This window comes from Elgaria multicarinata, chromosome 17, assembly GCF_023053635.1.
Source record: "Elgaria multicarinata webbii isolate HBS135686 ecotype San Diego chromosome 17, rElgMul1.1.pri, whole genome shotgun sequence".
Taxonomy (NCBI): domain Eukaryota; kingdom Metazoa; phylum Chordata; class Lepidosauria; order Squamata; family Anguidae; genus Elgaria; species Elgaria multicarinata.
The window spans coordinates 16,701,498-16,729,345 of NC_086187.1; the positions used below are offsets into that span (position 1 = coordinate 16,701,498).

A 27,848-nucleotide genomic window follows, 5' to 3' on the forward strand; every position below is an offset into this window, starting at 1 on the left:
TCATGTTTCTCACCTGCCCAAGGGTCTCTACTTCCCTTGCTCGGCTTCGTCCATTTTCTTCCGCTGCCCCTTACGCCTGGAACGCTCTTCCAGAACATTTGAGAACTACAAGTTCAACCGCAGCTTTTAAAGCTCAGCTAAAAACTTTTCTTTTTCCTAAAGCTTTTAAAACTTGAATTGTCCTGACTTTTATACTGCCTGTTTGGTGCTTTCTCTTACCCTCCTTACTGCTTTATTATGATTCTATTAGAATGTAAGCCTATGCGGCAGGGTCTTGCTATTTATTGTTTTACTCTGTACAGCACCATGTACATTAATGGTGCTATATAAATAAATAATAATAATAATGGTGTAAACTCCAGTCCACAAAACAATAAATTTGTTAGCCTTTAAGGTGCCACAAGCCTCTTGGTTTTTTGGCTGCAACAAGACTAACCTGGCTCAACTTCTGGAAGTTGCTCATGTGGTGTATTGGCTCGAGTGCTTGGACTATGAAGCTCACTGGCAGTGGAATCCTTTGCGTTGACTCAGCAGTGAGACCCATTGCATTCCATGCGGCTTACCCCCAGGTAAGAGTGCACAAGATTGCAACCTGAGTGACTCTCAGGCTGAGTTCAGACGACATAATAATCAACTGGGGAAGGGGGGTAATAGGAGGGACATTGAAATCAACTATTGCTTATTGTGTCATCCGAACCCGGCCTCAGTATCTAACCCTTGATCTAACATACTCACAGGATAGAATGTGATTAATCTATCATGGTAAAAGGGGATGTCTGTCTGTCCATCTAGCTATCCTTCAGCATTACAGCACCAAGACCATTAAACCTAGACAACTGAAACTTGGCATACATACAACAGGGAAGAATATATTGTTGCCAGGAAAACTTGTTTCCATCCTGCTACTTGCGGGGATTGGAGTAAAACTCCAAATCCCAAGAGCAGATCTAGGCTGAGGTTTTGCCCTTATTTTCTGCTTAATGTTTTCTTTATGCTAAATTCCCGTGGATGCCCAGGATATGCAGTTAATTATGAACAAAATATGAAATAATGACACCTTTATGTTCAGTGTTTTAATCTTCGTAAACCGCCCAGAGAGCTTCGGCTATGGGGCAGTATATAAATGTAATAATAATTGATTTTTGTCATTTTTCCCCTCTTCAAATTTGGCACCCCACTTAACTTGGTTTCCTAGACGACCGCCTAGTTGGCCTATATGGACGGGCCACCCCTGTCCCTGACTCCCAGCCTAAACTACCTCACAGGGTTGTTGTGAGGATAAAATAGAGAGGAGGAGGATCATGTCAGGCACCTTGGATTCCTCATAAGAGGGGAAAAGGCAGGATATAAATATTAATTAATTAATTAGTCTCTTATGGCCCGGTAGTTTGAAAACTGTTGATGTAGCAAGGTGGCCTATCAGCCACGTGTTATTAGGTGCCATTTCTCAGCCTCTTCCTAGCCATGTGCCGGGCAATCAGGGCACTCCAGCGGAAGGCCTTCGTTACTCCTCCCCTCCTGAGTAGGAGCGCTGACTTGTCCTTTTATGCGGATAAACCGGCCCATCCCTCTCTTTTCACGACACGCGTCGACGGGCCTCCGCAACAGCTTTCTTAGCCACGGAACTACATTTCCCAACTCTTGTAAGAGCAAGCGCAAGGTTCCGACTACCACGGCAGCGCGCACGGCCCGCTGGGGTTTGTGGTTTCCTTTCTGACCAGCGCAAAGGAACGTTCTCTTCGCGGGCGGGGAGGAAGAAGAGACCGGGTAAGCAATGGCCGCTGGGAGTTGTTGTTTTTTTTTGCGTCGGCTCGAGTCCCGCAAGGCGGGGGAGGAGGGAGCCGTGTTTCCCATGTTGCCTGTCAGAGAGCCAACGCTCCGGCGCACGCCCTCTCGGGCGTTGTAGTCCGCGCCGCCGACGCGGCCCGCGCTCCGCAAGGGCACGTCAGGGGGCGAGGAACTACCAAGATGGAGGCCGGCTGCTGAGTCTGCGGGAGAGGGAAGAGGCGTACGGCAGCTCGGGGAGGCCATACTGCGTCGGGGCGGTGGGGCACACGCGGAGTGGTTGGAGCCAGTGCTGAGTCGGGGTCGCCGCCGCCGCCGCGTTCCCCAGCCCCCTCTGCCCGCCCTCTTGGTGGCCCCCCATCTTCCCTCCCAGGCCTTCGGGAGCCGCTTCGGGAAGCGCAGAGGCTTGTGGGGGGCGGGCACACAAAATGGAGGCGAACGGCAGCGGGAGCAGCAGCGACTCGGCTCCCGACTGCTGGGACCAGGCGGACATCGAGCCGGGCAGCGGCCCTGCCGGCTCCTCGGGCTCTTCTTCCGTCGCCGCCGCCGCCGCCGCCGCCGAGGACGCGCCGAGCCCGGCCCAGCTCGACGCCGACGAGCAGCTGCTGGGCGCGGCCTTCAGCCGGCACCTCAACGTCAACGCCAAGCCCTTCGTGCCCAATGTCCACGCCGCCGAGTTCGTGCCGGCCTTCCTGAGGGGGAGCCCCGCAGGGCCGGCTTCCGCGCCGGGCCTGCCTCCGCCGCCTTCGCCGCCGCCGGGCCTACCGCCCCCGACGCTGCCTCACGGTAACCGTGGGCGGAGGGTGGGGTGGGGGGACAGAGAGGCGAGGGAGGACGACGACGACCACTCCTGGGGCTGGGCTGGGCTGGGGGGTGTCGCAAGAGGGTGGTTTTGGGGGGCGCAAGGGGACGGGGGCCCTTTTCAGCCCCAGAGGGAGAGGCCTTACAGGATTAATCAGTTGGAGAACTTTTGGGGGGGAGGGGGGGAAGGGGAGATACCTGGTAAGGATCACCAATGCCAACCCGTGTGTGCCTACTCAGGAGTAAGGCCTGTGGCGTTCCAAGTAAGTTCATGGAGGATCGAGGCCTTGGCCTGAAAAGAAGGTGCAGGTGTGTGGGGGAATCTAAGCAGAAAGCCGCTGTGTTTTAAATTTATATTATTTTGTAAACCTGAAATGGTTCATTTTAGTCGTTAAGTCTTTTAAATACATCGGGAAGCAACGTGGAGCTTCTCCAAAACGTTAATGGCAGGGTATGTACTGTCTCTCCCCACCCCCACCCCCGTTTGTACTTCCAACAACCCTGCAAGGTAGGTTAGAGTACTTGTAGCAACAGGCCCAAGGTCACCCGACGGTGTTCCTAATTGAGCAATCTTGTGTGTCCCCCTTTCCTCCCTCCATATTGCGTCCAGTGATCAAGCCCAGCCCAGCACCCTCCTGATGTCTTTGGACTACAACTCCCATCATCCCCAGCCCGCATAATGGGAGCAGCAGCCCAACACGTCTGGTGTGGGGGGGGCAATTTCAACCACTCTGCCACACTTGTTGGGATGGGGTGGAGAATTTGAGTAGCACCCCAGATCAGGGGAAAGGGAGCAAGCAATTCCAGAACTGTTTGAACTTTTGAGTTTGGATGGAGAGGCGGCCATTGATTATTATTTTTTTGGTGGGATTGGGGAGCGGGAAGGTAATTGGGAAGGAGAGATTGGGGCAGGGAGACTTGGCTATGGTTTGAGAGGAAGGAACTGCCGGTCAGACTGCATGAGCATTGTTCCCTTGAGAGGTTTTGGAGGGAAGGGCTTGATGTGTGTTCAGAGAATAAGAAACAGAGTTTAGCCAAGAGATGGGGATTTGGGGGAGACTGGGCTGAGAGAGAGAGAGAGAGAGAGGGGAGTCATGTGCTCCAGGTGCTTCTGAAAGTAGAAACTTAAATGTTTGCTGTGGAGTGCTATGGAGCCACGCGAGCAGCAACGTTGGGTCAGGCGGAGATGAGTGTGACTCAGGGCACCTCGATGGCTGTGATGCAAGGTAGTTTGGCTGAGAGACGTCACTTGCTGCTTACGCTGGTAGAGGAGGGGAAAAGGAGTTTCCTGGTAGTCAAGGAGTTGTGAGAAGTCCTCTAAAGACTCGCCAGGTGTCTTTCTGTTTCTAAGCCACCGGTTATAATATATTTTTCTTATTTTGTTACCTTTTATCTTGCACTCCTTCCAAGAAACTGAGGGGAGTGAGTGTGTGGTTCCTCCTTCCCCAATTTCACCCGCAACAATCCTGTGAGGTAAGTGAGGCTGACAAATCGCAACTGGCCCAAAGTCACCCATTGAGCCGAACGGGGATTTGGACACTTTTCGCCCCAATTCAGCACACTGCTGCTGACGCTACTCTGGCTTTCTTCCAAGTTACACTTACACCTTCACAGGTAGTGCGAAGACCAAGCGGAAAAGTAAGAGGGTGTTGTGTAAGTTAGAGAAAGAGGAGAAAATAGAGAGATTTTAAAATAGTTAACTAGATTTCAGAGACGGTTCTTGTGGTGTGATGAGTGGATGGAAATTCAGACTTGCAGAAACTACTTCAAAATGTTGTAGAATGTGTTTTGACATCAGGAGGGTCTGGATGATTCTCTGAGGTGTCCATTGTGTTTGTCTAATCCATAAGCATTACCTGCACTGTAGTCAAAGCCCTGGTAGAGTTACTAGGCTTCTGATGTTACACTTGAGTGCATTTTTGCTTGGTGGTGCTTGGCATTTGATTTAACTTCGAATAATTAGTATTAGATTTATGTTGCTACTTATTATAGGTGTACTCTGCTTATTTACATTTCAAATACCAGAAAATAGCCTTGCTTTGTTCTGCCATAATATTGGGATTTCCTCACTCAAGTTGAATCTTAGAGGTTCCTACAGTAGGTGCTTGAAGGTGTACGGCTGTTTGCACATAACGGCAGCATTAATTAACCCACGATTAGTGGGGAAGCACGCCATGCACAAGCCACTTGCGGTCTGTGGCAGCAATTTACGAACACCCCGTTCTTAGATTGTTAGTGTGACATTAGAACGTGGACAGTTGAATAACCCAAAGTTAACCTAAGAACAAACCAGTAATGAATTAACCCGTGATTTGCGGCCGTTACGTGTGAATCAGGTCAGTGACTGGGTTGCGGAGGGCGAGGATAGGTGTCTGCTTCAAGGTCATGAGGTGAATTCTGAACAGTGGTGCAAAATGCTTTAAGATTATTGGAATTGTGGATGGTAAGACTTGCTGTTTCCGAAGTCCTGCTTCAGATTTGCAATATTTATAGCAAAGCTGCCTTAGTGTAAAATTATCCTTTTTCTAAATTTCTTTGTTTATTTGAATAGCTGACATGAGGTTCTCAGATTCCCATGTAGCCATAAACCAGCGTGAGACCTGTTTAAGCTCTACTGCACCCTGTGTTCTTAAATATGTTCAGGTTATGCCAACATGTGTTAGATTTTTGATGCACGGGCTGCATAAATCTATACCAAATCATGAGCAGATATCTGGCCATGCGGGCTAAAGAATTTGAAGCGGGGTCCTCAACACGCATAGAGGCAAATTCTTACTCAGAAGTGACATACTCCCAAATAAGTCAGGTGTTGGACAGAGCCCATCTCTTGCTAACCATGGCAAGTAAGAGTAAGAATTGCTTTCAGGCAGGGAAGACTTTGTTCACTGGAAGAGCGTGGGATCTTGGTTGTTTTAATTTATTTCAGGTTGTCGATGTTGTGGAAGTAACTAACATAGTTCTGTGTGAGGCCAGTAAAAAGATCTTGGGACTAGCAACTTCTGTATATTTGTCATTGCTGAAGTAAGAATACATAGATTGCAGAGAAGTCTTGCTTTTGACTCTGCTTCATAAATTGGAAGCTTTTTTCAAACACAGACGTTTTGCCTTTAAAAGATATGTGCCATCTCCCTTGAAAATGTTGTGGTTGCAGAGTGCTGTGACCTCAGTATAGCAGGCTTAATGTCTGCATTACTCGCCACCGTATATAAAAACGTTTGGTGTCTTACCCAATTAGCTCATTTGGGGGATTCCACAACTGTTTGGAGCACTTTCACAATAGTTAGCTGAAGCCTGATAATATGTGTATATGGTCCAAGAGTACGAGGAGTGTCTGAAAAAGAACCCTTCCCATGAAGTCTACTTCATTATCAGCCAGCAGACAGACGCCCAAACTACTCCTCTGATAGAATGCAGGGGTGTGGGACCACGCACATAACATTTCATAGATTGGGAGAGGGATTTGTAGTAGTAGGCATGCAGTTCCACTCATGTGACAGAATGGAGAGGGATTGGAATTTTCCCTCTCAACTTTAACAACCCTTGGGGTGGAGAAAGGACCTCTAGAAGCCTGGAATGCAAGCTGTATTTGCCCTTTGAACTGCACACGTAAACTTGTGGTGGCTAGATCAGTATTTTACAAAGCTTCAATTTTTCCATATCAATATGTTGCTAAAATGTTGTAGCACATTTTATACCAAATTGAATACTTTAATACCTTAGAACTCAATGTGAAGTCAAATAAGTCACCTCAAACGTGCTTGAACCTATCAAATTCCCTAATATCTACATCTTCACTTAATCATCAGATTTTGGACCTTTGTCTCGTACTCAGCTCTGCTTGTACACACGCTTCTATTTTTTAATGCCATTTGTTTCGTTCTTTCCCAATGCAGGGCAGGGATTGTTGGAGCTTGTCTTTTATCTAGAACAATTGACAAGTTAGCCCGGAGTTAATGACTTCAAAGGACTGTCCCTTCTGCATTCCAAGCATAGTACCAGCTGGGGAAAATTGCTTGGGAATAATTTAACGTTTGCAAATAGCTCCTGAGCACATCTTAAAATCAGAAGTGTGTCTCCCTACGCAGACACACCCAATTGTTAGAAGAGGCTTTAGTTCCCTCCAAATACTCACGGAATGCCTATTTGGTCAGGAGTGTCAGCCCACTCCCTTTCAATAGAATCATAGAATAGTAGAGTTCGAAGAGGCCTATAAGGCCATCAAATCCAACCCCCGCTCAGTTCAAGAATCCACCCTAAAGCATACCTGACAGATGGTTGTCCAGCTGCCTCTTGAAGGCCTCTAGTGTGGGAGAGCCCACAACCTCCTTAAGTAACGGGTTCCATTGGCGTACTGCTCTAACAGTCAGGAAATTTTTCCTGATGTCCAGCTGAATCTGGCTTCCTGTAACTTGAGCCCATTATTCTGTGTCCTGCATCCTGGGATGATCGAGAAGAAATCCCGGCCCTCCTCTATGTGACCACCTTTCAAGTATTTGAAGAGTGCTATCATGTCTCCCCTCAATCTCTTCTCCAGGCTAAACATACCCAGTTGTTTCAGTCTCTCCGCACAGGGCTTTGTTTCCAGACTCTTGATCATCCTGATTGATATAATAATGACTGTGAGTGACGCTACTACACAGTAGTTAGAGGCCTTATTGATTTGACAGTGTAATATCCATTGTGAAAACATTTGTAAGGTTTCTGCCTTGAATCCCTCCCTCAGGGATCTCAACGCTTCGGGCTACTTAATTTTCACAGGGATCTCTTGTATTCCTGCCTTTTCTCTAAAAGCAAGGCAACATTTATGGGTATTGCCCAGCCCTAAAACGAGCAACATGGGAGATGCTTCTGACTTCTTCTGTGGGCCTGTGACTATATCCCTGCCTTTTTTCCTTTAATCTCTATGACTGCCTCCCAAACGTCCACTCAGCTACTTTCATTCCAAGAGAGGTTTGTATGTCTCAGCTGGGGAGGCACAAACTATTTTATTTTTAGGCTTAGAAAGCCTTACTTGACAAAGGCTGAGTGCCCTATCTAGTACGTTGCTGAGTTCAGACTCTGCTAACTCTGTCAGCTCTGTCATCTTTGCTGATAATTTAGTTCTTTATTCGGAGGGCTACAAGACGTTGGTGAATGATGATTCAGAAATCCACTATGTTCAGCAGAGAGCTAGTCTCTGCCCTGAGGAGCTTTCAGTCTCAGTACGCACAACAATTGTTTGTGAGGGAGGTGCTGAATTGCATGATAGGCATCAAAGCGTGGAGTGCCATGAAAAGTTTGGTGTGTGGATTTTTGAAGATAGGGATTTCGTTAAGTGAGCTTTATAGAAAGCCAGGGCAAGCTAGGAAGGAGAAGATGACACATACAGGCCAGATGAAAGCCAACAAACTGAGACTTAGGCTGTAGCTAGACCTAAGGTTTATCCCAGGATTGTCCTGGGGTCAAACCTGTTCATCTAAGTGCCACACAGGGCATCCAGTGCTCAGGCAGGGACGAACCCGGGATGATCCTTGGATAAACCTTCGGTCTATCTACGGCCTTAGTCTGGACTTGACAGAGGTACTGCTATTGAGTGATCTGTCTGCCCAGATAAGTGGTGTTCTAGTGGAGATGGTACTTCCCCTAAACAATCAAGTTTGTAGTCTGCATGCATTCATTCTAATACTAAATGCTGTGCTGCCACACTTACTCTATATAAGGCAACTCTGCTGTAAGCCACACCAGAGTTTCCAACATACTTAAGCCAAAGTGATTTCAATTATAAATGCATCTTAGTTATCTCCAACATATTTAGAGATGTGTTCCTAAATCCGGCACTATCGTTGACCATCTTTGTCACTGGAGGTACAAGTAGCGCCTGTGGCCTGAAGTTCCTTTTAACACGGTAGCTTAGCACACATAGTACGACCCTACCTGGACAGAGCTGGCCTTGCTTCAGTTATCAATGCCCTGGTAATATTCCGTTTGGAATAGTGCAGTGCGTTGCATGATCCAGAAGCTTCAGTTCAGAATATGGCTGCAATTTTGCTAGCTGCGACTGGGTGACATTACAACAGTACAGCGTTGTTTTACAGGCTGCCTGTCCATTTTACAGGCCTAATTCAAAGTGCCGGCTTTGACCTTCAAGGCCCTTGACAGTTTGGGGACAGGGGACCTGTAAGACCACTCTCCCCACAAGTACCTATCTAAGTTCCCTACTGGGTGAGGTAGGACAGAAATAAATAAATTAATAGAATAAGGGAGAGAAAATGGTTGAGTAGAGAATTCCTGGTCACCTTGAGTGCCATTTTTCGTAGTAGGAAGATGAGGTACAAATCAAATAAATAATGTCCGGCAGCATTTTCACCCAAAGCCCTCCAATTCATCCTAAATCCATAAACTGTCCTGGGCTTACAGTAGGTGAGTTATCTATATTAACATTGGGGCTTTTTTGTGACTTAGCTGCAGACTTCATCAACTGGAAAGTACTTATTTACAGGGTTGGAGGTGCAGGCAGACTGGGTATGCCGATCGGAATCTGTGTATGATTTTGTTTTTGCTATAAGTGAAGGAGATGCACTCTGAAATTCTTTGAACTGCCTCCTCATGGTGCTGTGAAGTCAGTATCTGTCTTGACACAAAATAACTGGTGATTCATCTTTGGCTTGGATGGAAGTCTATTCATGGGTTTACCTTGCTTGCGTTCCTAGTTCCTCTGAACAGGAAGCTGAATGTAACAAGGAGTTCCTGCTCAACCTGTGCTACTGACATCATTGCTTTTGGACGCGGCAAAGTGTCTCTCCCCCCCCCCCCCCGCCATATGTCTTTGGGCAATTAAACATTCAACGTTCTCTGAACCTGACTGAATGATTCACTTTAAGTATTGCTTATTATTTATTTTACTGTGTATTCAGAGGAAAAATAAAGGGGTTGTGACAGCTGTAGGTGAGTTAAGCTGTAGGTGAGTCTTGTGAAACTTTTGCTAGAGCATATTAGAAATAAAGTATCTTGGAAGATCCATTGGGATCTAGAAAGATGCACCAGAATGCCTTTTGCACCAGTATTTTGGAGAACAGATTCTCAACACTTTGTATACAGAAAATAGGCTTCATTTGAACAGGAGCCTAGCATCAGCATCTGTATTCCTATCTGAAATGAATCGGCTCCTTCCGTGAGTCCCTTTCCTTCATCCTTGAATAATGACAATCAAGCCCTATTTATGAGACTAAAGGGAAAGTTTCCAGGTCTGAGGACATGAATTTTGGACAACTGTAAGCTGTAGATCTCTGTCATGTTTTAAACACTGAAAATAAAGCAATATGGTACAGGAAGGCCTTTTTAGAAGCAAGGAGCGCATGTGGTCTTAAAGTTCTTAGACAGCTGCTTTCCTTTCCAGGATTGCTTTTCTGGTTTTGTTATCACTGAGATCTAAACAGAGCTGGAGAATTCTGATGCAATTGCCTAGAAAGTTGGCTTTTATTCTTTTTTTCTCATGGTTGGAACTTTTTCCAGCCCTGGTTCTAAGGTCTTTTATTACAGACATTTTGTAATACATTGGTTTTTTTAAAAAAAATGCATAGACTCATTGAAAATGTTCCACAGCTTGGCTGTCCATACATTGTTGTTTAATTTTTTTAATGCCTTCCCACTCTGGCAACCTGCTTTTTCAAGTTCACCACCTTGACGCCCAAAGCTAATAAGGTCGCTTGGTCCTCTTTGAACTTCTCAGGAACCATTCTGGACTGTCAGGTTCTCGGTTGAGCAATAATACCGTATTTCTTCGATTCTGAGGCGCACTTTTTTCCCCATATAAACATCTCTAAAAACGGGGTGCGTCTTAGAATCGTGGGTGTGTTTATTATTTCTTAGAATCACAGCTTTTTTTTCTGTTGGTGGACCTGAAATTAGTGTGCGTCTTACAATCGATGGCGTCTTACAATCGAAGAAATACGGTAATTGCCCCAAATTATTTTCCATCATGTTTTTATTAAGCATAACAGATGTTGGGGAAACATTTCAAAATGGCATTTGAAGTAATAGTTACTGTACAGGAGTAGGCAACCCAATACAGCCCCCCCACAAAAAAATATGGAAGGCAAGTCCCATCAGCCCCGGTCAGCATGGCCATTGGTAAAGGGATATGTGGACACATTTAGCTTCCCGTTCTTAAATGAGAAGGGAAACCACACAGTTTTACAAACGTCACCAAAGTTACCAGCCCACAATTGTGTGTTAGCTGCCTCCCCGCACTTGTTAGGGTTTTTTTTAGGATATTTGTAAGCTGCTTTTCAGTTACTGTAGCATTCCCAAAGTTGGTAACAATATGATGCACTGATTGTCTGAAATGGAGGGGCGGGGAATAAGCCAACTGTTCCATACTTTACGAACTCTTCTCTGCCTGATTGCCGGAGCTGAGGCAACTAAGTAAATGGCTTTTTACAAGCCTGCTAGGGTGGGTGTCATCCAATGCAGGTGCCAAATTTTCCCTTGTAAAAACAATGGAGAAGTCTTGCAAGTTTAGGCCTCCGTTGCAATTATTAAAGTTAGCGGACGCTGTACAAGAATCACGAGTGCATGGAGGGTTGGGCATATTTTTCGTGGGAGTATTTAGGGCAAGGAGTTTGCCGACACATTAAATGGACCCTTTTGCATCCTTCACCCATATAATGGTAATTTTTATTATTTATATTCTGCTCTTCCACAAGGATTTGTGCTGAAAGGTGGCTCACAACGCATACAAATAAATACATATCAAAAAGGCGATATGACCATGTCAGTCAAAATGCAGATAAAACAGTGCAGCATACAAAAAAGGTCCTGCATTAGCCAGAAATAAAATCAATTTTTGCAAAGCTTTAGGGGGAAATGAAGCTTTCATCTGGAGCCAAAAAGGTATAACACTTGACACCGGGCAAACCTCCCTTGATAGAGAATTCTGGAGAGGCATCACTCCTGCCTCACCTCTGGGAGAAGGGCCCCTGAGGAAGGTCTTAACACATGAGCAAGTTCAAGTGGGAAAGGGCATCCTTGAGATGGGTGTGCAACCTGGTGCCCTCCAAATATTTTGGACTACAATTCCCATTAGCTTCAGCCAACATGTCCAATGATCAGGGATCATGAGAACTGTAATCTCAAACAACTGGAGGGTGCACCAGGTTGGTTACCCCCACCTTAAGGTAATATGATTTGAAGGTGAATGGCTTTTTATTTCCTTTCTGGGCCCAAGTCTTCAGTTCTAGAAACGGCACTGTATTTTCTAACCCATGTGGTTTTAACATATTAATGGTTTAATTTGTTTTAGAATTGTGTATTTATTGTTCTTATATGTGTGTTTATATCTGTACACTACCCTGTTATCCTTGTGATATAGGGCAGGATATAAATGTTTCAATAAATAAGTTATAAATAAAATGTGGTCAGTCTCTATAAAGCGTGTTTGCTTCCATGCAGCTCCAATCAACCATGCATGCGTTAATTAACCTGTGGTTAGGTGCAAACAGGGTTGTCCAATCAGCTGTGGTATGTTTACATTTCTGGAAAATGTTGTCCTGGGTGAAATAGCCATTGATTTGCAAAGCAGGGGCATAAATACATGAACTGTGGAATAGTTAGGTAAGCTTCTAGCTGTTCAAAGTCAGAATTTGTGAAACAGGAGTGGGGCAGAGAGTGGAGTTCCCTTGGGCAGAAGTGTTGGCCTTTTGCAACCTATTCAGTATCCAGCATCTCTTACTAATATTAGCCTTAGCTTCAGGCTTTTGATGTTGGCAGGAAGAAAGTTCTTGGATTGAGCAGGGTTAAATGCTGCAGGACTTGCTGGGTGATTTCATGGGCTTAGATCACAAATATAAGATGAAACTTAATATTGCTCCCTTCAGCAGTAATAGTTTTATATGAGCTGGAAACAGCAGGAGTAGCAGAAACTCAGCAGAAAAGACAATTATGCATAGCCTTTCTTAATACAGGGAGAGAGTACTCGCAAATGGGAAAAGCTCATCTGGAATATTGAGTGCAGGTAGATAATAGACATCCAGAGAGAATTAATTCAATAATTGTTGGAGGAAGAATGCCTAAATTGGCATAGTTCCTCTAGCTAGTCCTGAAAATTTGAATAATAATAATAATAAATTTATTTCTTACCCGCCTCTCCATTTTGATCGAGGCGGGGAGCAACAATAAGTGATAAAATACACAAAACTGAATTAAAACATAATATACATTGTTAAAAATATCCTAAAACATTCTAAAAATATCTTATAATTCCACTGGATAGGCCTGCCGGAAGAGATCAGTCTTTATAGCTTTCTTGAATGCTAGTAGACTGTTAGGTTGATGAGTCTCCTCCGGCAGGCCATTCCACAGTCTGGGAGCAGCAGAAGAGAAGGTCCTCTGGGTAACAGTTGTTAATGTAGTTTTTGCTTACTGAAGTAGATTTTTCCCAGAGGACCTGAGTGTGTGGGGCGGATTGTACGGGAGAAGGTGATCCTGCAGGTAGCCTGGACCCAAACCATGTAGGGCTTTAAAGGTGATAACCAACACTTTATACTTCGCTTGGAAACTAATTGGCAGCCAGTGAAGAAATTTCAAAACTGGTGTAATATGGTCACACCCAGGTGTACCGGTGACCAGCCTGGCTGCCATATTTGGAACTAGTTGAAGTTTCTGGACTAGGCACAAAGGTAGCCCTATGTAGAGCGCATTGCAGAAGTCGAGCCTTGAAGTTACCAGCGTGTGCACTACCATCTTTAGGTCTTCTAACTCTAGGAAGGGGCACAGCTGGCATATCAGCCAAAGCTGATAGTAGTCTCAGAATCTCTAAAAACATTACTTTCTGGGTTGGACCAAAAGTCCACATACTGATGGAAAACAGGATACTATTTGGATGGTTCTTGATGTTCACCATAATGGGATGGAGGTGATGGTTTCCCTCTGTTTATTCCCAGTATCTGGTAGTCTGGGGTATGTTAGTTCTGAACATGAAAGTTCATTTAGTTACCTTGGCTAAAAGCTGCGAAGACCTATTCACGATGTGTTTGTGGCTAATTTTGTTTTCTAGCTTTGTAAAAGAGAGCCTAAATCGGAAATGGTTGTATTCCATGACCCCAAATCGTCATATTCCATGACCCCAGTGGCCGTGCTGGCTGGGGGATGATGGGAGTGGTAGTCCAACAGACATCTGGAAGGGCACTGGGCCAGAGAAGGCTGGCTAAATGTTTGGCGGACCTGTCCTTTGTGCCAGGCTCGTTCTGCACAACAGCTGCACACTGTGCCCAGCGTCGTCTGGCATTTCTAATTGCTTCCCTGAAGAGGGTGTTGCTCTCGCTGCTTTTATGTCTTCTCCCAGGGTTCTGCTCTGCCTGACCTGCATTCACCCCTGCATGCATGCTAGGGCTGTTGGCCTGCTGCCAACGTGGCGGTCCTCTTCTATTCTGTTGGAGTCTGCAGTGCCAGCAGAACTGGAGTAAAGTGGCTCAGGGGCTGATTCCTGTAGTAGCACGAGCAAACTGTGAAGTTTACTTTGCCAAAGCCACTGGCGCATTGTAACCAGTAAACTGAAGCGTTGCCAGCTAGACAAGGCAGGCAAACACAATCTAGATGTCGCTTGACACCAAAAGGGGAGGTTTGGGTTACAAAAAGTTGGTAAATGTCTGCCATTCTTAACCAGTCTTTGCCAAGCAGGGGAAGGTTATGTTATAACCTTACTGTTGTTTTTATACTGTATTTTTATGTTTTTTTAAAAATTTTGCATGCTTTTAATGTTTACTGTTTTTAATTGTTGTAAACCTCCCAGAGAGCTTCGGCTGTGGGGCGGTATATAAATGTAATAAAATAAATAAATCAATAAATATAACAAATTTGCTTAAGAGGTGAGGTACTTGATTTTACTGAATCTGTGCCTTTTGTGCTTTGGGGATCTCTCACTGTGTTGTCAATTTTCCCTCTTTTTTTTTGTTTTGACACTTAATTCCACAGATGTGAATGTCCTGAACTTCACATCTGTGGAATGTGTTCGGCCTTGCCAGCCTCAATTAATTCAGGATTATTGACTGATAATTACAAAGGCTTTAAGATGAAATTTTAAGATTGGAAAAGCATCTGAAATTCCTCTTTGGTACAATCGATTTTTTAATAAAAACAGGTCTTTCCTTCACAAGCCTTTCCTGTGAAACAATTCTAGGAAAAGTTGTGGCTTACATCAAAATATTATAGTGGCTTTTCAAATTAGATTTATTCTGCTTCAGTCAGGGCTTTTAGGACAGCAACCTCTGGCGGTTGATTCACATGGTGGTATGGACCAGTTTGATAGATTTTTATTGCCTCATTGCAAGCAAGATTACTTTTTGAAAGGAGCAAATTAGCCTGCAAAGAAAAGAACGTGGAACAGGTCTTTTTAGTGTGTGGTGCTAGACCATAGTTTAGCATTACATGCATGGGCAGTAAGACTTGGGATTGCACATCCCCCCCCCGCAAGTGTATACATGAGAACGGGATCAGAAGCTTTTACTTTAAATTAACCAAAGCTCCACATTACGTTTGACTTTGGAACTCTGGTTAGTTTAAACTATGGTTTGTTCCAGCAAACCAGGATTGAACTGTAGTTCATGTTCCTGGCTTACTAACAAACTATGAAATAGCCAGAATTCCCTGAGTTTGGATGTAACAGGGAACTCGAGTTCATTTAAAAGTGGATGATTCCCTTCTCCTCGTGGCTGCATTTGAGGAGAGAGGGGGCTCACAAGCCCAAGGCTTGCTACTGCTCATCATTGTAACACTAAACTGCGGCTTAGCATTGCATATGAAACAGGCCGGTATGTACCAAAAGACTGGCAAATGCATGTCTAGTCAAAAGTCCTCACAAATATGTATGAGCCACTTATGCATTCTCTTGATGCTTGTACTATTTAGGAGTTCAAGGAATAGGGGAAGGGAAAGCAGTGAAGAGAAACTGTTCTAGAATTCTTTGACTTCAGGGATATTGGCGATTCTTGTTGAACTTGCATTACAGTCATATGTGGCACTGATTTCAACATTGAATCTCTTCTCTGTTTCAGGGGCATCCGCAGAACCTTCGCAAGAGGAACATCCGTCATCTTGTGAAGGTATGGGGTTTTTTTTCTGGAAAATCTAAAGCAGAGCCAATGTGATTAGAAAACATTGTTAAACCTCTGACAAAATTGCCATGTGCTCTAAAGGCATATATTAACTGGGGCACCTGAGTTAATATTGCATATTTAACATACTTGGTTCTGTTTGTCTAGGGTCAAATGCTGCAGTCAGTATGGAAATCTCGGAACCAGTTGGTAAGAGATTATGTCATATAGCTAGAAATGCTTTTTGCTAGCTCTTGACTTGCTTTAAGTGAAGCACCTATTTGGGTCTCTGCTGTGTTGCTGTATCATGGATTTGAGCATCTTTAATTGGGCTGTAAAGGACGTCTGCATTTATATCTTGTAATTGTTCTAATACCAGGCTGGGTGGAAAGTAGATGTCGATGTCCTGGTAGATGTCTGAAAGATTTGCAGTAGATCGGCAAGAGTTTCTGATGCCCTGTTGTTGAACAATAGCAGCAATGAAAGGCTTTTTTCCCCACTCCAGGCTGCTTGAAAGCAAGATTTTGGGTGGGGGGACATCAGCAGTGGTTTTCCTCTTTGGGCGAGGGGCGGGGGGGACGTCAACAGTGGCTTTCCTCTTCTAAAGCTGCATGAGCTCGCGGTTGCCTTCTGCATTCCTTTTGCTGTGACGCAAAAAGCTAGCAACCGCGTTCGTACGATCAGCAGGCAGGTAACAAGCCACTGGCGCTCGTTAACTGTGCCGTGCGTGCTCGTCACATGCCAGGGGGATTTGCATAATCACCCTTGGTAGCATGGCTTGTCGTGTCTTGCGAACCCAGCCAGGGTGGCTTCTTGCCTTGGTTAACAAGCCACCCAGAACCCTTCAACAGCCCATGGGTTCTGGGTGGCTTGTTACCCACAGCAACAAGCCCCCCTGGCCAGGTTCGCACGACACAACAAGCTGCGGTGACGAGGGTAATTATGCATATCCTCTTGGCACGGGGCTGGTATGCTCAGTGTAGTGTAGTGAACAAGCCACCGTGGCTTGTTAACGGCCTGCCGATCAGGCAAAACAGCTCACTATGGCCGGGTTCGGATGATCAGTGGAGAAAAGAATGCCACTCGTGCCCACCGCTTCCATAATTACCCTCGCTGTGGGCACATGGCTTTAGTTGTAGGGCAGTTTGCAAGCCACCCCTGCCACGCACCTCGCTGTGTTCGGCCGACACAGCAACCCACGCCATGGCAAAGTCATTAGGGAAATGGCAGGTGCGTGAGTGTGTGTGTGGTGGGGGGATAGCCATAGTAGCTTCTTTTCCTCCGCTGATCGTCTGACCCCCAGTTCACGTTAAAATAGCCCACTAAGCCTTTTGAATTGTAGCTTGCTTTAAAAACAGCTTGAACTATCCAGAATAGAAATCACAAGCTTTTAAGTTTTTAAATAACAAAGCATCAGCCAACAGAATGTTAAAAAAAACACCACCCTGAAACTTACCAGAGGTAAATTTAAGTGCTCAGATGTAACCCACTTGCCTTTGAAGTATTACTAACCATTTTTTCTTAAGAGAAAAGAAATTAAAGTGTTCCTTGTGTTCTAATAAGCTCTTTGTTAATTTCCAGTAGAAAACGGAGAAACAGAAATGTCCCCTGAAGAATCGTGGGACCACAAAGAAGAAGCCATTGAAACTGAATTAGCAAGTGGACCTTCTGGAGATGCAGGACCTATTGAAGAGGGTACCCAGGAAATGATGGAGGAAGAAGAAGAGATACCAAAACCTAAATCCATGGTAGCACCCCCAGGTGCTCCCAAAAAAGAACATGTTAACGTAGTATTCATTGGGCATGTAGGTAAGTTGCAAATAACTGCAAAAAATCAGTTGCTCTCTAGCCTGATCTTCGTAAGGAAGTCGTCCTTAATGCTTCCAAAGTAAACCTCTACACTTTCTGATCTAATTTGCTAGATAAGTTGATTTACAGATGTGCCATCCATACAGACTGGCAAATGTTTAAATATATGTTCAGATCTGTTAACCTTGCTACCGTAAATGACATTAATGCTTATTTATTACCCTGCCCCCACCTCCAAGGGGCTCAGGATAACATATGTGCTTCAAACCGTCTTTTACTGCATCCCTAGAACAAATGGTTTGGGCTGAGAGTGACTCGCCCAGATCACCCAGTAAGCTTTGGCTGAGTGGGAATTTGGAACATAGGAAGCTGCCTCAGACCAGCGGAAGTCTTTCCCATCACCTGCCACCTGATTTATTTATTTTAGACCTGGAGATGCCATTCAGCCATCACGGTAGTGGCTGTGATTACAAACCCAGCCAGTGTGGTGTAGTGGCTAAAGTGTCGGACTGGGAGTCGGGAGATCCGGGTTCTAATCCCCACTCAGCCACGGAAACCCACTGGGTGACTTTGGGCCAGTCACAGACTCAGAGGGTTGTTGCTGTGAGGATAAAATGGAGAGGAGGAGGATTATGGGTTCCTTGGAGGAAAAAAGGCAGGATATAAATGCAAATAATAATCATTTATACCTGGTTTCTCGTGTTCTGGTCCAGCCCAGCCCCCTTCCCCAGAGTGCCTCTAGAACTGTACAGCCCCTGGGAGATGTTGTACCTAGAAGCAAGTTGCATGCAGCTCTTCATAATGTTGATGAACCAGAAACAAATGTGTTGGTTAATATAGAATGCAAAGAGTGTGCATGGAGCCGCCCTTGAGGACTCCTGTTTGCTCACGTGAATGTGAAATGACTTGTGAGCTCTTGCTGCTTGACTTAGTCTCTTTTGTGTTACATCTCCAAGGTCTCCTGTCTGGGAAGGGACTTGTTGGAAGGGAGGCTAACACCTCGTGTTGATGCAGCAAATGTGGATGGATAGAATAGCATATAAGAGAGAGAGAGAGAGAATCATGATTTAGTTATCCTTCCAGAATCTTTTACTCACTTAGGGTTGCATCAGAAGTTCACTGGATCTCCTTAGGATGAATAGTATAATTCAACATGTTGGTACATGCTTGTCCAGGAACCGCAACTGGTCAAGGTTCCCAGGGACGTGTTTACCACGTTCTACGGCCATGGCATCTTCCCCTGTGTTCACCACAAGGACACACAGGGAACATACTGCAAACATCTTCTCCGTATAATACGAAGCAGTGTTTACAGAGTAGTCAAAACGTTAGGGAGATCTCTGCTTCCCTACTCAGAAGGTTGATAAGCCTAATGATAAATTCTTGAAACAATATAGCTTTCCCACAAAGCTTTAAGAGACATAATAAATGTGCATCTAGATTGGTGTAAAACAACAGTATTTGATATGGGGGATAAGGAGAATCAGTAAATTCAAGGCTTTATTTGGACATTATTTTTACTGGAATATCTGTAAATGTATCAAACATCAGTAGTGTATTCTTCATATTCTTTAAATGTTTAGGAAAAATTAAGCCAGTGAAAACGGGAATATATTAATTTTAGCACACCCAAAGAGCTGTGCAACAGATATTTCCTGCCTAAAATCAGTTATAAAACATTTAGTGACCATAATCATGATGAATAAATTTTGGCTTACTATGGATGGGACTGGTTTGTATTACGTTTCATCTGAACTGGGTGATCCTGGCTTGCTTCCTTGTTCACAAGCCAGAATTGCAAACCAAGGTTTGTCTATGGTTTACTATTTCAGGGTTGTTTTGCAGTGGTAAGCCAGGAGGCCCCATTCAGGCGAAACACTATACAAACCAGTCTGGTTTGTTAATGATTGTGCTAATGGTGAGGAGCAAAGCAGAAGTGAATGGGCTACTTGCACCAGCATGCAGCTCATTCATGATAAACCAAAATATGTGGGGATTCTGGCTCATTGTTCCATGTGAATGCAGCCATCATGATAAATCATTTTTGGGGGGAGGGAAGAGGAAAATCCCTACAAAATTATAGCAGTGGAAATTTTCTCAGTCTTATGGAAAAATTTTCATTCCACCTTACTAGCCACTGAGAGTACACATCACAATAAGGAAGTCAACGCTTTAATAAAATGGGTTCAGTCGTTGTTTTAGTCATGAAAAGCCAATTTGAAAATCTGTCTTTATTAATACTTGTTCTCTCTAAATCTTTTTGTTAGATGCTGGAAAATCAACAATTGGAGGTCAAATAATGTAAGCAACTTATCCCCGCCCCCAAATTATTCACATTAACAGCTGTACACCATTGACACGATGGGTTGTATAGATGGGGGTTGCTCTTATTTGTATTTTAATCCACTTTGCTTCCCTCAAAATACAAAACCCTCCCCTATTAAATCTGTTTCCTTCATTGTAACTCTTTCCAGGTACTTGACAGGCATGGTTGATAAACGAACACTTGAAAAATATGAACGGGAAGCTAAAGAAAAGAACAGAGAAACCTGGTATGAACCCTATGTGTTAAGAGGAGCGTGTTTTGAATTTTGTGGCTTATTTCTGTTCCTGTTTACCTCGTGTTGCGCAGAGCGGTAAAGCAGCAGTTTCTGCAGCTGAAACTCTCCCCACGGCCTGAGTTCGATCCCAGCGGAAGCTGGTTTCAGGCAGCCGACTCGGGTCGACTCAGCCTTCCATCCTCCCGAGGTCGGTAAAATGAGTACCCAGTTAGCTGGGGGAAAGGTAATAACGGCCGGGGAAGGCAACGGCAAACCACCCCGCTATAAGGTCTGCCAAGAAAACGTCAACGAAAGCTGGCGTCCCTCCAAGAGTCAGTAATGACTCAGTGCTTGCACGAGAGGTCCCTTTCCTTTTTCCTTACCCAGTTGGAGATATTAAATATGGCATCTGATAGTTGGCTCCAATTTAAAGTTCTGCAACCCACCTTCTGGCCTCACTGGTCATAACATCAGTGCTATCGGTTCCTCTTCTTCACCATGGCAACCTGCTTATTAAACCTGCTCCTTGCCCTGACCCAGACACCCATGGTGGAGAAGGTTAGGAGGACCAGAAGATGCCGCTGATCTATTTGCTCACTGACTCTGCCCATCAAACAAGCAAGCGTTGGCAATGATGAGAGAGAGGATGAGGAGCAAGAGCAATTGCTGGCAATGGTGGTGCGAAGGCAGACTCACTGAGGGAGGGAGCCCATTGAGGGTGTCTTGCACAAGGGCCCCCAAAGACGTGGAGCTGCCCCTGCATTTTGCTGATGGGGAGACACTCTGACCCGCTCTTGGGAGAACTATTAAAGCTCCCCTGAGGCTGGGTCTGTGGAGGGACAGAAACGCTGCCCCATTCAGAAGACACCTTAAACCACGGCTTTAACCATGTTGGTTAAGCCACGCTGTGTTCAGAAGACACCTTAAACCACAGCTTTAACCACGTTGGTTAAGCCACGCTGTGTTCAGAAGACACCTTAAACCACAGCTTTAACCACGTTGGTTAAGCCACGCTGTGTTCAGAAGACACCTTAAACCACAGCTTTAACCACGTTGGTTAAGCCACGCTGTGTTCAGAAGACACCTTAAACCACGGCTTTAACCACGTTGGTTAAGCCACGCTGTGTTCAGAAGACACCTTAAACCACAGCTTTAACCACGTTGGTTAAGCCACGCTGTGTTCAGAAGACACCTTAAACCACAGCTTTAACCACTTTGGTTAAGCCACGCTGTGTTCAGAAGACACCTTAAACCACGGCTTTAACCATGGTGGTTAAGCCACGCTGTGTTCAGAAGACACCTTAAACCACGGCTTTAACCATGTTCAGAAGACACCTTAAAGCATGGCTTTAACCACGTTGGTTAAGCCACGCTGTGTTCAGAAGACACCTTAAACCACGGCTTTAACCATGTTCAGAAGACACCTTAAAGCATGGCTTTAACCACGTTGGTTAAGCCACGCTGTGTTCAGAAGACACCTTAAACCACAGCTTTAACCATGGTGAATAAAGCAAAAAGCCTTATTCACCATGGTTAAAGCCACTGCTTAAGGTGTCTCCTGAACGGGCCCAGTGGCAGCAAGAGAGCCAGAACAATGTGTGTTTCCACAGTTAACTTTAAGGACCTAAGAAGAGCTCTGCTGGATCAGACCAAGGGCCCATCTATTTATTTATTAAATTTATATACCTCCCCATAGCCGAAGCTCTCTGGGCGGTTTACAAAAGTAAACATTAAAAAGTATACAAAATTTAAAACCATCAAAAATATAAAAACAGTATAAAACAACAGTATCCATTTAAACAACAACAGTTCTGGGGTCCATTAAAAAACAAACAAACTTAGCATATGTTGTTAAATGCCTGGGAGAAGAGAAAAGTCTTGACCTGGCGCTGAAAAGATAACAATGTTGGCGCCAGGCGAGCCTCATCGGGGAGATCATTCCATAATTGGGGGGCCACCACTGAAAAGGCCCTCTCCCTTGTTGCCATCCTCTGAGCTTCCCTCAGAGTAGGCACCTGGAGGATGACCTTAGATGTTGACCGCAGTGTACGGGTAGGTTCATGTCGGGAGAGGCGTTCCATCAGGTATTGCGGTCCCAAGCCATGTAAGTCCAGCACTCTGTTCACCAGCTGCCCATGGGATACCCACAAGCAGGACACGAGTGTAATAGCACCCTACCGCCCATTTTCCCCAGCAACTGATATTTATTTTATTTATTTATTTTATTACATTTATATACCGCCCCCCAGCTGAAGCTCCCTGGGCAGTTTACAACAATTAAAAATAGTAAACATTAAAAGTATACAAAATTTTTAAAAAAACATAAAAACAGTATAAAAACAATAGTATCCATTTAAAAACAACAATTCTGGGTTCCATTAAAAACAAACTTAACATTGTTAAATGCTGCTTAAAATGCCGGGGAGAAGAGAAAAGTCTTGACCTGGCGCCGAAAAGATAACAACGTTGGCGCCAAGCGAGCCTTAAACCAGGCGATATATATATAGGCTTACTGCTTCTCAGACATTAGAGGAACTATTATTATTATTAATTGCATTTTTATACCGCCCAACAGCCAAAGCTCCCTGGGCGGTTCACAAAACCTAAAACCATTCAAAGTATAAAACAAACAGTATAAAAACATGATATAAAATACACATTAAAAATCTATTAAAAACATACCATCCCGCTGCATGGGATTCCCAGAACAATCCGGTCCCCAAAGAGCTAGTGTAATCTTCCTTTATATTGTATGGAATGTGGTATGTGTGTGTTTTTTGTAGGTACCTCTCCTGGGCCTTAGACACGAACCAGGAAGAACGGGACAAAGGTAAAACCGTGGAAGTGGGCCGTGCTTATTTTGAAACGGAGAAGAAACACTTCACAATTTTAGATGCTCCAGGGCATAAGAGCTTTGTCCCAAATATGATCGGTGGTGCCTCTCAAGCTGACCTAGCTGTCTTGGTAAGGGGTCACTCTTGTGTTTTAAAGGGGTCAAGGCAAATGTGTTACCGGATGATCTGTATAGTGCAGAGGTGCAGAACCTTAGGTTTTGGGGGGCAGAGGTGAGCCTCCTGAAACCCCAGTCCATTCCCCTGGTGGCCATGCTCCTTTCCCCCAACCATTCGTCATTTGCCGTTTTCCCCACTTTTGTGCATTATAAATGGTTGGCGTCCTCCTCCTAAGACTTCGTTACTGGTAGTAAGAGCTTTAAGCTAAAACAGGCTGGTATTTTGGACTCTGCCCCTTTTGCCTTGCCCACTGCCAGAAGGCAGCCTGCTACAGCTGCTCTGAAATGAAATTCAGCTCTCTTGCTGAAAAAAAGGTTCTGCACTCCTGGCCTTATTTATTTATTTAATGCCATCAATGCACATGGTGCCCTACAAAGTAATCCCAAACAAAGCCAGAGGCAAAGGGGTGAAACTAAGGATGTAGTTTATTCAAAATTAAAATCTGACATGTTTGAGACCCTAAGGGTCCTTCCCTCTGGGTAATTCGATAAACCCAAGATATTATTCCTATTTAAAGATCTAAAAGCTTTGGAAAAAAGAAAAGTTTTCAGCTGAGCTTCTTCTTTGCACCTGAAACACTGTCTGACCTGATTTCCCTTCAATCCAGGTTATCTCTGCAAGGAAAGGCGAATTTGAAACTGGTTTTGAGAAAGGCGGGCAAACAAGAGAGCATGCCATGTTAGCGAAAACTGCAGGTGTAAAACATTTAATAGTTCTTATTAATAAAATGGATGATCCAACTGTGAACTGGAGCACTGAAAGGTGGGTACATCTGTGCAATTTTCACTATTATCAATGATGATAATTTAGGAAGTGAAAGTAGCCACATTCTCGTTTTCAGCGTGTTAGATGTCTTCTACGTGAAGAATGGGGTTGGTCTTATTCAACTGTGGTGTGCTCCATCACCCTAACTTCTGGAGACCAAAATGCAGTTGATCCACTTCCTCTACTAAACCATAGGGAAGCGTTAATATTGGCATTGAAGTACAAGAGCACTCCCATTGCATGCACACTACCAGTGGATTGACCAAGATGTAGGCCGCTGAAATGAAGTATTGGGTTTATTTTATTTTATTTATTTATTTATTACATTTTTATACCGCCCAATAGCCGAAGCTCTCTGGGCAGTTCACAAAAATTAAAACCACAATAAAACAACCAACAGGTTAAAAGCACAATTACAAAATACAGTATAAAAAGCACAACCAGGATAAAAACCACGCAGCAAAATTAATATAAGATTAAAATACAGAGTTAAAACAGTACATGTACATAAAATGTCCTACCCCAAGATGTCCAAGGTCCCCTTTGATCCTTGTCTGGATGAACAGCGGCACTGATAATACCCTATCAAGACCTGAAGGAAGAAATCCACAGGGCAGTACCCTGAAACCCTAGAGACAATTTTATTTATCTATTTATTACATTTATATACTGCCCCACAGCCGAAGCTCTCTGGGAGGTTCACAAAAGTTAAAACAGTAAACGTTAAAAAGTATACAAAATTTAAAAACCATCAGAAACATAAAAACAACAGTATAAAAACATCAGTATACATTTTTTAAAAAAAACAGTTCTGGGGTCCATTAGAAAACAAACTTAGCATTGTTAAATGCTGTTAAATGTCTGGGAGAAGAGAAAAGTCTTGACCTGGCGCCTGAAAGATAACAATGTTGGCGCCAGGCGAACCTCATCAGGGAGATCATTCCACAGTCGGGGGGCCACCACCGAAAAGGCCCTCTCCCTTCTTGCCATCCTCCGAGCTTCCCTCGGAGTAGGCACTCAGAGGAGGACCTTAGAGGTTGAGCGCAGCGTACGGGTAGGTTCATGTCGGGAGAGGCGTTCCATCAGGTATTGTGGTCCCAAGCCTTGTAGGCCTTTATAGGTTTTCCTATACATATTGTAGCGAAGCGAGACCACTAAGATTTTCCAAACCAGCATTTCCATTCCGTCTTCAAACAAACATGGTTTTTTAACCAGGCAAACGCCCTTCAGGCTACCAGGCTGTGATGTTGATACTTTTTGCAGAGTCAGATCCTTCATCCATCCAATCTGGTACTGTCGACACTGACTGGCAGCAGCTGCTCTCCAGGGTTTCGGGCAGGATTCTTTCCCCTTCCCTACCTGGAGATGCCGGGGGTTGAACTTGGGAGCTTCTGTATACCAAGCAGGGGCTTCCAAGTTTCTGCGGTTCCCCTCCCTGCCCACCTCCCCATTGCTTTTTGTCTTCAGGAGGATGTGTGCAGAGAGCTGGTTACTTCCAGATGTCTCAAAAGTCCATCTGTCCTGTGCTCACGTTGTAAGATATTTCTTCTGTTTGGCCAACCTTCTCAGGTATGAAGAATGTAAAGAGAAACTGGTGCCATTCTTGAAGAAAGTTGGCTTCAATCCCAAAAAAGATATTCACTTCATGCCCTGCTCGGGACTGACTGGAGCGAACCTCAAGGAGCAGTCGGACTTCTGTCCTTGGTATATGTACGTATCTTATTTTATTACGTATTCTCCCTTACAGCCTGCCCGTGCTTTGAGATCTTCTGGAGAAGCCCTTCTTTCAGTCCCACCATCTTCACAGGCGTGCTTGGTGGGAACATGGGAGAGGGCCTTCTCGGTGGTTGCTCCGGTGCTCTGGAACTCTCTTACTGGGGAAGCTAGGCTGGCTCCCTCCTTGATGGGCTTTCGGAAGCAGGCTAAAACTTGTTTGTTCCAGCAGGCCTTTGGAGAATAATCTGGCCCTCCATCTATGTTAAATGTCTTATAATTTTGGTGTGTATTTTAAACGTTTATGGTTTTGTTCCCCACCCACCCATGAATGTTTTAAACTTTGTAAGGCTGCCTTGAGGCCCAGCATTGGGCAAAAGGCAGGATACAAATAAATATAATAATAAGAATAATAATGCGTGTCCCGCCTTTCAGAGTGGCTAACCAAAAATCGAAGGCATTTAATAAAACATCAACGCCCAGTCGAATCACACTGAAATAGCATGATTAAAAAAAAAACCATTACAATTATTATTAACCGCTCTCTGGGCGGTTTACGTAGGATAAAAACACTTAAAAACAATATACAAATCACAAAAACATACAATTTAAAACTACAAGAACAAACCCCGGCTAATTACATGTTGCTAAATGCCTGGGAGAAGAGGAAATTCCTGACCTGGCACCGAAAAGAGAACAATTTTTGTGAACCGCCCAGAGAGCTCCGGCTGTTGGGCGGTATAGAAATGTAATAAATAAATAAATAAATAAATAAATAATGTTGGTGCCAGGTGGGCCTCTTCAGGGAGATTGTTCCACAATTGGGGGGCCACCACAGAAAAAGCCCTCTCTCTTGTTGCCGTCCTCCGAGCTTCATGCCCTAGCAATGCAGAATAAAACAGTCATGCACTTCAATACAGCCACAATCAGTATTAATGGTGTGCCTGAAAAGGTGTGTTTCAAGTACCTGCTTAAAGGCGTAACGGGCAAGTAGAGGGGAAACTTTATGTGCCTTACGCTTTCAGCCTGGGCCCAGGCAGCCGTTGCAAGGAAGTAGGGGAGAAGTCATTGGCCATCTAAGACAGGAAGTGGGGAATGCTATTAGAGAAATCATCCCTTTACTGGTTTTGTACGCTAGGTGACTGGCTCCTGCAAACAGACGCCCTGTAAATCTTTGCTATTTCAAATCCGATTAGCTACAGATCTCAACTACATTAATGCTAAGCACTGCTAGGGTGTTGATACTGTTGAAACGTGAACGAAGCCACGTTTTCCGCTGGAGCCATGTCTCTTTTCCGTTGTGCCTATTTTAGGTTACAAGGTGCAGGCAAGGCCTGTCGTCAAAATCTTTGTAGAGTTCTCAGAAAAGTTAAGTGGTAGGAAGAAGGCGCCCGGGGGGGGGGGGGGGGGAGAGGGCAGAGCATTTGAATTGGTGGAATTTAGGTCGTATCCAACATAACTCTAGCAGAAAAAGTACAAAAGGTGATATTGTTCCTCTAGCCAGGTGTCTGTTCCACTAGTGGTTGTGCAAGTGCTAGAGGAATTACTAGCACTAGTGTAACGAAGTTATAATGAGTTGTGAAAGCACTTGTGCACATCCAGCAACGAGGATGAAAACAACGTTTCCACAAGTAGTCAAAAGTTTTGCGCTCATGGAATGACACTGTTGGACCTTCTGCTTATGCCATGGCTTTAAAAGTTGGTAGAAATACAGGTAACACAAAGCAGGTGTACTTGTGTCATAAAAGATGTTACTTAATCAAGCATTAGCTGTACCTAGGCATCCTTATAGAATCATAGAATAGCAGAGTTGGAAGGGACCTACAGGGCCATCGAGTCCAACCCCCTGCTCAATGCAGGAATCCACCCTAAAGCATCTTATCTTATGGATGGGTATCTTATCTTAATACAAAGGCATACTGTAGACCTTGATAACACAGGTTTTTTTCCCTCTTCTCTCTTTCAGTGGGCTCCCATTTATTCCATATCTGGATAACTTGCCAAACTTCAACAGATCTGTTGATGGACCAATCAGGCTGCCAATTGTCGATAAATATAAGGTACGCAGATAACAGCTACCTTGAAAATTTGCTCTAGCGGACCAATTTTTCACTTAGGATTGTGTGTGGTGTACCTCATGGCTGCTCCTCAAAAAAAATCTGAGGCAGTCAAAAGTCTTCTATTAGACCAAGCAGGATATTGCACTATGAAAGTGGAATATAAAAGGCAGGAGCCACACGACTGCTTTATAGCGGTATTGAAGTGCACTGACAACTGTTGGGGCCCATTGGCACAGTCCATGCACCTCTTTCGTACCGCTATGTCCTGCTTGGTGTGGCTCCTGCCTCTTATATACT

The 27,848-nt window shown here is 44.5% G+C and overlaps 1 protein-coding gene across 2 annotated transcripts in view; it reads left to right on the forward strand.

Annotated features, from left to right (window-relative positions):
• Nucleotides 1-2,150: 2,150 nt before the first annotated feature.
• GSPT1 (G1 to S phase transition 1) overlaps nt 2,151-27,848 on the forward strand; it is a 37,490-nt gene continuing 11,792 nt past the window's right edge. Inside the window, exons 1-10 of one of the 2 annotated variants that reach the window (XM_063142905.1) lie at nt 2,151-2,571; nt 15,615-15,662; nt 15,822-15,863; nt 17,238-17,462; nt 19,730-19,763; nt 19,937-20,014; nt 22,786-22,966; nt 23,621-23,775; nt 25,348-25,488; nt 27,458-27,551. In XM_063142905.1, the coding sequence (XP_062998975.1) occupies nt 2,214-2,571; nt 15,615-15,662; nt 15,822-15,863; nt 17,238-17,462; nt 19,730-19,763; nt 19,937-20,014; nt 22,786-22,966; nt 23,621-23,775; nt 25,348-25,488; nt 27,458-27,551 (1,356 nt within the window). In that variant the 5' untranslated portion in view covers nt 2,151-2,213. Of the gene's footprint in view, nt 2,572-15,614; nt 15,663-15,821; nt 15,864-17,234; nt 17,463-19,729; nt 19,764-19,936; nt 20,015-22,785; nt 22,967-23,620; nt 23,776-25,347; nt 25,489-27,457; nt 27,552-27,848 lie in introns of both variants that reach the window. The other variant, XM_063142904.1, reaches the window with a different exon arrangement.